This window comes from Panthera onca, chromosome C1 (assembly GCF_046562875.1).
Source record: "Panthera onca isolate mPanOnc1 chromosome C1, mPanOnc1 haplotype 2, whole genome shotgun sequence".
NCBI classification, from domain to species: Eukaryota; Metazoa; Chordata; class Mammalia; order Carnivora; family Felidae; genus Panthera; species Panthera onca.
Genome location: NC_138346.1, coordinates 189,698,429 through 189,712,305, shown reverse-complemented (window position 1 = coordinate 189,712,305; position 13,877 = coordinate 189,698,429). Strand labels below are relative to the sequence as shown.

The following is a 13,877-nucleotide window of genomic DNA, read 5'->3' as shown; positions in this document are numbered from 1 at the left end:
TGCCATTTCTTATCTTAAACTTTCTACCCTAAGATTTGAATCTCTAACTAAATTACTTCTCTAAAAGCTCTGCAATTTTACCTGGGCTCTGCTTTTACAGTAATATCTGTCCCTTCTGCCTGGAATGGCCTTTCTTTTTTTTTTTTTTTTTTTACCTTAATAGATACCTGTTTATCCAGGAAATTTTTTCTAGATTTCCTCTAGTTACTGTCTCTTTTGTGCTATCTCTGTACTTTGTATTGCATCTGTCACAATGTATTGTCATATATATTTACATACTGGTGTCCCCTATTAGCCTGGAGCTCCTTGAGGGTCTGATTCTGAGTACTGTTCCTAGTATGGCAATTGCCATATAATAAGTCTCAATAAACATTCTGAACGAAGCACACAGTACGGAATACCAATAATGGGGGAAGGATTACAAATGATTTAAGAAAAATCGAATATCTCCTCTATGCTGTTCAGGGCAGTCTGTAGGAGAAAAAAATCTCAGAAGGTTCTTTCCAAGAAACAGTTTTCTAAAAGCCTTTCTGAATGCAAGGAAATTGTAATCATCACTGAGGTTCAGAAATCCCTTTTTACTAAATGTCCCATGTTGTTTCCACTGCTGGGAGCTATATAAACCTGTCTGCCTTCTAGGAGTGTATTATCTAAAGTGACAGCACCAGTGACAGCAGGCATATATAAGATGGCCTTGTCTGTGGAAGTTATCATACAAACATGAAACATTCAAAGCATACATGGGACATGGACATTTCTTTTTTCTTTCTTTTTTTTTTTTTTTGGATACTGCTTAAAATAAAAGTTTAAATAAACAAGGAGCCAGGGAAGAAGGGAAACATCAGTTCAACTTCACTGAGTTGGTGGTGGGATTTCACGGGATCCCTGAAGGAACAAGCCTGGTAGGTTAGGAGCCCAAATATTGTAGCAGAAAGCAGAGAGATGGAAGACATCATTATTATTTGAGATACATGTATCGTATCTATTCATATATTACCTCATCTCCATTTTATTGGTGAGAAAACTGGAGCTCAGAGCCTTACTCAAAGATGTTTCTCACAGTCACACAGTGGTAAGAAATGGAAATGAGATATAAACCTGTTTGTCTGGCTTCAAAGCCTCTGCTCTAGTCATGAGACCACTTCACTTTAGAAGGGAACAGAAGGGCCATGGGTTAAGTGGAAGGCATATACATTTACAGAAGTAGGCATAAGGACAGGAGGGGGAATTAGCGAGTCAAATGCCAGCCCATAATATACAGGATAAGATGAGAATTATTGTTTTCAAGAGGGTTGGAAAGAATGGGGACTTTGGTTATTACTATGTTTAGGACTTCCCAAGGAAGCAGAACAGCAGCAATCATAGAATCGCAGTGTTTAGGTTTTGAAGGATCTCAAAGGCCACTTAATCCAACTCTCTCTCTCCTACTTCCCTCTCCTGAAAATATCCCTCCCATATAGTCATCTAGTCCCTGACAAAATGCCTCTAGTGATGGAAGATCACTACTTCCTCTTTCTTTTTCTTTTCTTCTTCTTCTTCTTCTTCTTCTTCTTCTTCTTCTTCTTCTTCTTCTTCTTCTTCTTTTTGGCAGATCACTACTTCTGTTTTGGGATAGATTTAACTGTTCCTTTTATGTTGAGACAAAGTCTATCTGCTTGAGTTTCTACTTTTTAATTCTGTCTTTGCAAACTTTCAAGGTTAATCTGATGCCCTTAAAATGTCTTCACATCATCAAAAGCATGGCTTCTTGGCCTTGGAATCTTTAGAGCCTTCAGTGTCTCTCCATAGCAGGAGAATAAGAAGAGAGAAGTGGAGACAAAAATGAACAAGGGCTTGGGCTAGGGGTTAGTGATAGATAGATCAAGAGCACACATATTACATAGAAGATGAGGATGTGATATCAAGAATTCAAAGCCAATAAATGAGATCATCTCAATTAGAACATCATAAGTAAAATCATCCATCCATCCTGCATATATTGAACATTTCCCAAGAGACTAAGATATAAGGCACTACAGGAAAAAAGCGAAAAGAACAAGACTAGGTTCCTGACCTTGAGGAGCTTGTATTCTAGAAGAACTGAAGTCAACTGGAGCTAATACACAAAGCCAAAACAGTCAGTCAACCAACCAAACTTAGGGAAGAACTCATGAGATTAGAATGGAGTGCCCAGGGAGAACTAGGTATCATTTCTGCATTGAAACTCAGGTGGTCTAGTTCAGGAGGGAGATGCAGAAAATCCCCTGACAAAAAGTGAGTGGAGAAGATGATGCCAAAGGAAGCCCTATAGAAGCAGCTGAGGAACTTTCTTATCAATGGTTTCCCTAAGGAAGACACGCATGAAGTGTCTTGACTAAAAAAAGGTGGTTCTTGCAGTAATGGTGCTCAGTGACGCTTGACTCAGCGGTCTTGTCCTGTACTAGATGTAAGCGTTAGCTCCTTCAGGAAATGTGGGAGAGTACCCATGGTGCCCATGGTAAGGCAGCAGTGACCCTGGAACTAGAACATGTGGGGCCCCATCTCTGGAACCTTTGCCATTTATTAGCTATGTGACCTTAGGGAAGTCCTTTCACATCTCTTAAGTCTCAATTTACTTCACTATGAAATGACATTAACATCATTCATCTCCTAGGTTCTCGTGATCATCACGTGATATGTATGTTATGGCGTCTGATAACAGAACCTTATACTTGCTAGGTATTCAGTAATGTTCTTTCCTTCTTCTTAAAAGAAGGGGCAGGATTAGAAAAAGAAATACATGTACAGAGTCAATTTTCTGTTTCTGTTCATGTGCTTGGGCATTCATTCTGGGTAGGTTAACAATTAGGAGCAGGGCCTTTCATTGAGGGAAGACATTAGACCAGAATTTCCTCAAATGTAACTCTCACAGTCAAAATGTGTTTCTTATCCACACCATCCTATCTCTACATTACCAATTCCCAGGTAAGTTAGCTAAGCAGGGATGACAATGTAGGAGATTCCTGTTTAAAAGTATACACAAGGTGGAAAATAGGGCCAGACATGCCCCTTTCCAAGATGGATGGATATGGGTGAGTTACCCCTTTATAACCCTTTATCCCTTTCTGGGAAACCCACATTTTTACCTACCTTACTGCCAGGTTTGGGACCCCTCTTCTTTGGGAATTTCAAAGGTTCAGCTGACTTGGATGGGGTAGAGATGGGGTGGGGAATTAGGGGCTTGGGTGTCCGGCCCCGCTTCTTTCCTGGTTTACGCCCCCTCTGCCCTGGTTGATGGTCCAAGATAGTTTTGGTGCTGCTGTGGATGCTGGGCTTCTCAGTGTTCACATCAGATGCAGGATAGGGATTCTTTGGAATCACAACTGCAAGAAAAAGACTCATTCTATCACCCCCTCCACCCACCTGCATTCCCATCCCAAACAGAGGGGGAAAAAAAAAGACTTGCTACTTCTGCTTGGGTAGTTTTATCCCAAGAAGCTAGTTTCCTGGCATCTGACCTAAATGTTAGAAAATCTCACAGGAGAACTGAATTTAGATTGGTTAGAATTGGAAGTTTTAATTATTTCTGGCAGATGCAGAGAAAATATTAAAATTTTCTCCCCAAGGCATCTAGTTAAAGCATATAAACAGAACCCATAGGCTCAGAGATGGAATGACTTTTAGAAGCCTACAATCTCTTCCTGCTAAGAATGAAGATCCAAGGCTCAAAAGAGGAAATGATACCTTCAGGTTACACAGTGAACAGGGGATAAGGACTTATGTTTTAAACTGGGCCCGGACAACCAAGTTAGGAATTTTCTACATCAATTCACTTAAAGTTTTAGTGTGATCATTGCAATGAGGAGTAGTGAAACACATGGACATACATACACACATCTGACAGCACCTCTCCTTACACCCTTACTTTAAAAATTGTTTCTCCATATTACCTTCAAGGTGAAGTCCAAATTCTTTGCTCTGATATCCAAGCACTTTTGCGACTTTACCCCTGACTTGCTCTCCAGTTATGTCTGATGTCATTCCCTGACACACGTTCCCCACCCCCACCCCCATGCTCTAGCCCAATTGTTTCCCGCAGTCAAAAGTTCTGCCCCTGTAGCCCAATTGTTCTCTGCACACCATTTCATTCAAGCAAACATCAATACTCAGTTTTCAACACTCAGCTCCAGGGCCACCTCCTCATTGAGGCCTTGTGTGACTATTCCCCAAGTTAAGTCAGTGCCACTTCCCCCCCACACCCCAAGCATTCTATACATATCTATGTCAGTACACTTTCCATTTTATATCTGACTATCCATCTTCTCCTTAAGGGACATCTAATTCACTCCACAAATAGTTACTGAGCACTTACTATAGGTTAGCAAAACACCGTTTTCACTCTCGTGGAGCTTACCTCCTCGTTGGGGAGACAGAAAACAGACAAATAAATACATAACATAAGGGCAGGTAAGTGCTGTGATTAAAACTAAAGGAGGGTGAGGAAAGCCCACTCTGAGGAGGTGATATTTACACAGAGAGCTCCCCAATGAAATAAAGGCAAAGCATTATGAAGATGTGAGGAAAGGGCCTTCCAGGTAGGGGGCACATAACAAGTGCAAAGATCCAGAGATGGGGACATGTTAGTGTGTCTGAGGAACAGTAAGGAGGTCAGTATAGCTAGAATTGAGTGAGTGAAGAGTGTCGGAGGTTCAGGTTAGAAAGGGAGTAGCAATAAGATCGTGCAGGCCTTTGCAGAGGATGAAAATGCATTTGAACTTTCTAAGTATGAAGGGAAGCTGCTGGAGGATTATGAGCAGGGGAGTGGCAGGATGTACTTGAAAGGAACCTTCTGGCTTCTCTGAGAGGCAGGAGGCAGCAGGAGTAGAACTAGGGAGGCTAGTTCATAAGCTAATTCCAGTGGGCAGGTAGAGGATAATGCTGTTTATGCTTCTAGGTAGGATATAATAAATTATGATGAAAAGTCAGATACATTCTTGAAGAGACACTGCAGTGTTGTAGAAATCACAGGGACTAGATGAACTGGAACTCCAGACCTGAGTGGGGGAAGGGCTTCCGAGGTAGCTGACACTGTTTTGTTTCCTGAGGGCATTTGTCAGTTTGGGGCATGAACTGAGGCTCAGGCTTGGCCTATGCAGAGGACCTTTACTGGAGGAAAGAGAAATCCAATAGGCTGCTATGACTGATTGGTATTTGAGCTCCATACTTGTGTCCAATTTTCCCCATGGGACGTTTGCTGAGTTCTGAGTCTGAGCAATGGAGATGTGAAGCTAGGCCGAGAGCTTATAACAAGGCAGAATGAAATCTCTCATAATTTTGTGGTTTTAGGGGATAAATGAGGTCCCACTAGAAGGAGGAGGTGTACCTCAAACATACCTCCTCAAGATAAATGCCATATTTTGAAATTGTAAGGAGTAAGAGGTTAAAGAGCCAAACCCCTAACCTCTCAAAGGTAGGACAATCTCTTGCAATTTTTCAGGGCTAAGGAGATAGAGACCTATTAGGTTCTCAATCAAGAGCCCAGGAGGGCCCATGTCCAAGAAACAGGGATAAGCTACAGGTACAATCCAGACCTGAAGTAGCTCAATCCATGATTAGATTGAGAGAATCAGGTCCTTATCCTAATTAGATTAACAGAAGTAAGGAAGAATTATATCTGATGGAAGATACCAGTGGGAGCCTTAACGGTTCTTTTATATAAAATATCCAGTATATCACACAAAAAATATTAGATATAATAAGAGGCAGAAAAAAGTGGTAATCAAGAGAAAATACAGACAATAGGAGATTTATATATGATCCAGATAGAGGAACAGAGACTTTAAAGTAATCATAATTAATATGTAAAGAAAGTAGAGGAAAAGATGAAAACAAAATGTAAGAAAAGGTAACACCCACAGAAAACTGGAATCTATATGAAAAATTAAATGAACATACTGGAATTAAAAACATGAGACATTAAGAACTCGTTGGATGGATTTAAGGGAAGACAAGATCCAGCAGAAAAAAGGATGAATGAACTTGAAGAAAAATCAATAGAAAACATCCAAAATGAAGCAAAAGTATGGAAAAAACAGATTAGAGCATTAGAGACATGCGGGTATAGTCAATGGATCCAAAATATGAGTAACTATAATCCCAGAGCAAGAAGACAGAGAGAATGAGGCAAAAGTAATATTTAGAAACCAATGAAAGAAGAAAGAGCTCAGCAATTGACAAGCAGCAAAAATCTAAAAAAATACCTCAAACTATATCAAGACACATAACTGTTAAACTGCTGAAAATAAAATATAAAATACAAATAAAATGAAAGACAGAGATAAATTTTTTAAAGCAGTCAGAGAGAAAAGAGGCATCTTATCGGAGCATCAGTAAGATTGATGGCTGATTTTTTAACAGAAACTATAGAAGCCAGAAGCAACAGAATGATATATTAAGGGGCTAAGATATACAAACTGCCAACCTACAGTTCTATACCCAGTGAAAATTTCCTTCAAAAGTGAAGGTGAAATAATTATTTTCAGATAAATCAAAGCTGAGAGAACTTGTTACTAGCAGATCTAAACTACAGGAAATAAAACGGAAGTTCTTCAGGCTGCAGAAAAGTAATCCCAGATAGAAAGATGAAACTGCAGAAAGAAATGAAGAGCCTAAGAAAGGGTAACTATGTGGCTAGATATAAAAGAATTTAGAACAAGAACTGACTATTTAGAACAAGAAGTTATAAAATGGTTTGTAGAGTTTACAATATATGTATTAGTAAATTATATGAAACCAATAGCACACAGGATGGAAGCAGGGGACAAAAGGAGTTAAACTTTGTTAAGAATTTTGCATTATCTGGGGACTGGTTACAAAACACTTATTTAAGGAAGACTTTGATAAGTCCATGATACATATTTGCATAGTATAGCTAACTAAAATAAATAAATTCTGCTGTGGTTAAATAATTATACAAGAATGTATACTAAAAGCTATGGAGAGAGAAATCGAAGAATAAAATATATCTGATTAATCCAAAAGAAGTCAAGAAAGGAAGAATAAAGAAATGAGGAAGAACTCAAAGAGAAAACAGAAAGCAAAATGCAAAATAGTGACTTAAATCCAAATGAATGATTATATTAAATACAAGTGGATTAAGTAAAACAATTAATAGGAAAAAATTAACATACTGCACCAACCTTCCCCTGTCCCAGTACCCCAATTAGATCTGTTTACATGAGGGCCTTGAAATATGAGGACATGTGAAATATAACATAGATAAAAAGATACAAACAGATGTAAAAACATATACCCTGTAAACATTAAACAAAAGAAAGCTCTTGTGGCTATATTAATGTCAGACAAGTCAGTCTCTAAGGCAAGAAGTATGACTAGACTAAAAAGGAACATTTCATCAAGATAAAATAGTCAATTCAAAAGGAAGCTATAATAACCTTAAATTTATATATACCTAATAACACAAAATATATAAAGCGAAAGTTTAGAAAACAAAAGGACAAATAGACAAATACAAATTATGAATTGGAGATTTCAACATATCCCTCTCAGTAAATTATAGGTTAAGAAGCTGAAAAAAACAAAACAAAACAAAACGGTAAGGGTAGGGAAGATGTGAGTAACTCAATTAACTAACAACATAAAATAACCAATTAACCAACCAACTTAATTGACATATATAGAACACTACACCCAATGTGTATAGAATTCACTTCCTTTTCAAACACTTATGGAATATGCTGGGTGAACAAGCAATCCTGAATAAAGTTCAAAGAATTAAAATCACACAGAACAAGTTCTCTAACCACAACAGCATTAAATAATTAATTACAGTTTTAGTCTCAGCCACAGTCTTCAATAACATTTATTTTTATTAAAAAAATTTTTTTTAATGTTTTATTTCTGAGAAAGAGAGAGACAGAGAGCGCAAGCTGGGGAGGGGCAGAGAGAGAGGGAGACACAGAATCCGAAGCAGGCTCCAGGCTCTGAGCTGTCAGCACAGAGCCCGACGTGGGGCTCGAACTCATGAACCGTGAGATCATGACCTGAGCCGAAGTCAGGCGCTTAACCGACTGAGCCACCCAGGCGTCCCAATAACATTTATTTTTAGAAAACACTGTTGCTTTGGTGTTTTAGGAAAACTTTTACAAATCCCTCTATATTAATAAATTCTAATGCAGCAGGAAGATAAACAAGTTAGTGTGTTCAGTTCCACTACCAGTAACACAGAAATATTTACAGCTCTAAAAACACAGACCTGCAGGCAGGAACTTAAGGAATTGCAGATTCTTCTGTACCAGCTGATTCAACTTATACATCTGCATTCATTTGTTTATTCTAATCACTGCTTAATAAACTGTCTTAGAAGTGAAAAGGAAGATTCTTATATTTTTCTGCTTTGATACCTTCAGTCTTTTTTCCTTTTTAAATATTTTTTTATTTGAGTATAGTTGACATACAATGTTACATTAGTTTCAGATGTACAACACAGTGATTCAACATCCCATTATATGTTATGCTATACTCACAACAAGTGTAGCTGACATCTGTCACCACACAATGCTATTATAGTATCATTAAGTATATTCCCTATGATGTAGCTTTTATTTTCACACCTTATCCATTCCATAACTGGAAGCCTGAATCTCCCACTCCCCTTCGTCCAACCACAGTGGAATTTAAATAGGAATCAATAACAGGAAATTAACTGGAAAAATCCCAAATGCGAAGAAATAACTCAAACACCATAAAAAATAGAAATAAGAAAATTCTTGGAACTTAAAATTCATGAAAATATGACAGATCCAAATGTGTGAGATTTAGCTAAAGCGGTGTTCAGAGGGAAATGTATAGCTTTCAATGTTTATATTAGAAGAGAAGAAAGGTTAAATATCAGTGATCTAAGCTTCTACTTCAAAAAGCTAGGAAAAGAACAGCAAACTGAACTCAAAAAAAGTAGAAATAAGGAAATAATGTGAGTGGACAAGTCAATGGAAAAAAGAAAGCAGACATATTACAGAGAAAATCATCAAAGGTTGGTTCTTTGAAAAGATAACCCCTTGACAAGCCTGATTAAGGAATGTAAAAAGGAAACACAATCTACAAATATCAAGAATAAAAGAGTGGATTTCATTATAGATAACCCAGACATTAAAAAGATAATAATAGGACATAATGAATAACTTAATGCAACTACATTTGAAAATTCAGATGTAATGGGAAACTTCCTTGAAAAGATGATTTATTAAAATGGACACAAGACCAAATAGAACATGAAGGGCTGTGTACATAATAAAGAGATTGAAATTGAAATGAAAAACCTTTCTGCAAAGAAAATTCCAGGCCCAGATGCCTTCACTGGCGAATTCTAGCAAACATTTAAAGAAGAAATAAAAATAACAACAGAGTGTACAAAGTCTCTTCAGATAAATGGAAGAGGAACACTCCCCAACTCATTTTATGAGGCCAATGTAATCCTCATACCAAAGCATGACAAAGATATTACAAGAAAACAAAACTATAGGCTAATATCCCTCATGAGCATAGATGCACAATCTTTAACAAACATTAGCAAACTGAACGCAGCAATATATCAAAAGGATAATATATTGTGACTAAGTAGTTTGTATCCCAGATATACAGATTGTTTAACAACAGAAAAAAAATCAGCTGAACTTACCACATATACAAAATAAAGAAGAGAACCCATATATCATCTCAATAGATGCAGAAAAAAAGCATTTGACAAACTTTAATACTCATTCATGATAAAAATTATCAGCAAATTTGGAATTTCCTTAAGGCAAGGGCATCTATAAACAGCAGAGGCAACAGCACACTTAACGGTGAAATATTGAATACTTTATTACTGAATCATGGAACAAGATAAAAATATTCACCATCATCACTTCTATTCAACATTGTATTGCAGGCCAATGTAACAAGAAAAAGAAATAAAAGCTACAAATATAGGTTGTAAAAAAGCATTATTTGCACATGACATGATTTTTTACATAAACCATTCCCCTCCCACCTACAAAATCTACCTAAAATTAAAAAATGAGGGCACCTGGGCATCTTAGTTGGTTACACATCTGGCTCTTGACTTTGGATCAGGTCATGATCTCACGGTTTGTGAGATCGAACCCCACAATGGGCTCTGTGCTGACAGTGCGGAGCCTGCTTAGGCTTCTCTATCACTTTTTCTCTGCCCCTTCCCCACTTGTGCGCTCTGTCTCTCTCTCTCTTTCCCTCTATCAAAATAAAGAAATAAACTTAAAAAACATTGGAAAGGTCACTAGATATAATCCAATATACAAACATCTATTTCTATATATACTAATAATTAGAAAATGAAATTTAAAAACCCTAAATCAAATACTCAGTGAAAGATATGCAATACAATCACACTAAAAACTGTAACACATTCTAAGAGAAATTAAAGCAGATCTAGATAGCACATGGTCATGAAGAGATCTGTCACTTTCAGGGTTTAGAAGACTCAAATTGCCCTCTCAATTGTTCATCAAATTGATTTAAAGAGTCAATGCAATTCCAATCAAAATCCCAGCAGTTTTTCTGTAATGTGTGTATGTCCAAATTACCAAGTTAATTCTAAATTTTATTAGGAAATGCAAAGGATCTAGAATAGCCAAGTCAATCTTGATAAGTAACAGCAAAGCTGGAGGGAATACTTACATCATTAGATATCAAGACTCATTATAATAGAGTAATGAAGACATGTGATACTGGTGTTAAAGACAGATAGTCAAATGGATCAACGGAACAAAACAGAGTCCAGAATTAGACCTACATATCCAGTCATCTTATTTATGACAAAGGTGCCCCTGAAACTGTATGGTGGTGGTGGTGGTAGAGGGCAACACGACTTCTTCAATAGAATTGTGCTGAGTCAAATAGATATCCACATGGAAAAGAATGAGACTTGAACCCTACACTTCATATTAGATACGAAAATTAACATGAAATCTAAAACATCAAACTTTTCCAAGAATACAGAGGGCACTGTCTTCAAAACTTTGGCGGAAGCAAGATTAAACATGGCACGCAAAGCATTAATTACAAAAAAACTGACCCATATGACTTCATTAAAATAAAAAATTTCTGTTCCTCAAAAGACAACATTAAGAAAGCAAAAGTGAAACCTAGGGAGTGGGAAAGGATACACAAAGCACGTAGGTCAGAAAAGTAATATCCAGAAAATATTCAAAATCTCCTAAAAGTATGGAATAAAAAGAATGACATTCCACTTGTAAAAAGATGACACCGGAAGAGCCATGTCACAAAACTGAATATACAAATAGCCGATAAGGACATGAAAAGTTGCTGAACATTATTGGTTACCAAGTAAAGCGCAAATTAAAGCTGTGAGACACTACATCTCCCCCAAAACTGCTAAAACGGAAGGTCTGACAGTACCTGAATCGGTGAGGAGTACCAAGCAACTAGCACACTCGTGCATCGCTGATGGCAATGGAAATCACTCTGAAAAACTGCTTAGCTTTACGCTCTCCCCCAGCAATCCCACACCTTGGGATATACCCAAGAGGAACGAGTGGCACAACCACCAAAAGACATGTACTAGAATGTTCACAGCAGCATTTTTCATAAGACTCCCTGGGAGGGATTTCAGGCATTATCTAAAAGGTCTGAAGATATACATACTCTATGATTCAGCAATTCCGATCTCAGGTATAAACTCCAGAGACATTCTTGAGCATGTACACTTAACATACATGTAAATGAATGGTTACAGCAGTGTTATCTGTAGTAACTGAAAACCTGACATGATCCAATGCCCATTATCAGTAAAATGCACTTTTAAAAAAACGTAGTTTTCAGAGTATGGTCTGAGAACTCCTTCCCTGAAATCCTTTTGGGGGTCTGTAAGATGAAAATTATTTTCATGATACTAAACCATTATCTCCTCTTTTCACTCTCACTCTGTCACATGGAGTTTTCCAGAGGCTATATGTGTGATATCTTCATTCTGACAGCTAATGGAGTATGTATTTGCATAAAATACAAGTATATTCTTATGTTTTAAAAAGTTCTAGGTTTTAATTTCTAACACAGTGATATGTGTTAGACCCCAGAAAGACCTTGGGGTCTTAAGGGATACAAAAGTTTCCTGATACCAAAGGATTTGAGAACCACTGATCTCTAATTATAATCACTTCCTTGCCTTTCTTTTTCCAACACACTTACCTAGAAAAAACCCCAGTCTAATTCTCTACCTGTTCCACACCCAAACCTCAGTAACTTAACATGCCAAATGTTTAAACTGATTACTGTAAACCCTAAGATTGCCCCCTATATCTCTAGTAACGGACTATGGAACCTGAGCTGGGCAGGGAGGTAAGTCATTTATTTACTTTGGAGTTCCTGCCATCACATGACAAGGTGCCAAGTTCCTAGCTGGGGCCTAGCACATGTTTGTAGAATAAAAAAAAGAAAACAGATATAAAAGATGAACTGGACAGGGCTTTACCTGGCCTTCTAACAGTCAGAAAATAGTTGTTTTTCCTCCTTCTTCTCTTTTGCCTTAAGGCTAGATATAAAAGTCCATGATGCCAACTGCTAAAGAGGTTGCCCTCTCCAGCCTGAAAGATCTGGGCAGAAGAAACTAACCAATTATATTTCACAGTTCAGAAAAATCAGGGCATGCAGGTCATGTGTGAGAAGCTAGCACTGAGATTAAACTTCATACTAATTTAAAAGCTTCTTGATAATGGATTTCTTAAGCTGTCCTTAGGGATTCCAGGATTTGGAAGTTCTTCCCATCAGGAAGCCCTATTCTGCCACATTCTAACTTAATTATCCTAGTTGGAAAAAAAAAAATTGGAGTGATATCAGGGGACTGGGGATCTAATTCTAGTTCTGTCCCTTATGGTATGACCTTGAGTGTGTCATTTAAGCACAGTCTTTTCTTATTTTTCCAAATGTAAATAATTAAATAATTTAATGACTGCCCTACTTCAGAGAGAAATGAAAGATCAGAATATTCTCCAACACATTTTGATGCTACTGAGTTTGACAGCATCATACCCTTAACTGACAAAATTCTTGGACATTCATGTGGCCTTCCTAACAATCTTGTGAAAGCTGCGTATTATTCTCCTTTGACAACTAAGGAGAGCAAGCCTTGGAGAAGTGAAGGGGCAGAGCCAGGCAAGATTCTAGTCTTTGGAGTCTTCACTGGCACACATTCTGCCATATAGCCTAGGAGGAAGAAAGCAATCTCTCTTCCTTCAGGAGCCCGGGATGGGGCGATTCATATGTTAATTAGTTGACCACATCAGTTGAAAATTTAGTAAATTATCTCCAGTGAAAAAAACCCCAACAGGATTGTTGTCCTAGAAAAGCACAATGTTGAGAAGGTTAGTAATCTTTACACAATTAATCACGATTCAGTGGGTATGGACTGGTGTAGAGAAGGCACAAGACAAACCTGGAACACACTGATCAGTAAGTAATAGGGATGCTCAGAAAATGATGGGGTCATGCCAAGAGGACACAGGAGCCAACTTCAAGGGGTTTCCACTGGCCAAATCTGGAACATTTTGAGCATCAAAACAAATAATGATAATAAATTATTATTGAATCAACTAAGTGTGGGTCCATCCTGATGTAACTAATGCATAAATAAAACACAGACGAGAAGGGAAAGCTGTTGCTTATAGAACCCCAACTAATAAATGTGGAAGAAGTGAGGGAATTAGAAAATAGCCATTTGGGTAATAACTGATTCAGGCAAGACTCATCAACAGATGCTAAAACGACTGGGTGAAAATTTGGTGAGAAACAGGAAATTTATAGTCTCAAAGTATTTCTCCACTGGAGGAACTTCTCCACAAGATTATTAATTAATTACAAAGGAA

At 37.6% G+C, this 13,877-nt stretch overlaps 1 protein-coding gene across 15 annotated transcripts in view; it reads right to left on the bottom strand.

Annotated features, from left to right (window-relative positions):
• Window positions 1-13,877, bottom strand: part of SCMH1 (Scm polycomb group protein homolog 1) — a 186,993-nt gene that overhangs the window by 39,988 nt on the left and 133,128 nt on the right. For all 15 annotated transcript variants that reach the window (XM_078452026.2, XM_078452028.2, XM_078452029.2 and 12 more), the window contains one exon: window positions 3,109-3,341. In XM_078452026.2, the coding sequence (XP_078308152.2) occupies window positions 3,109-3,341 (233 nt within the window). The remainder of the gene's footprint in view (window positions 1-3,108; window positions 3,342-13,877) is intronic.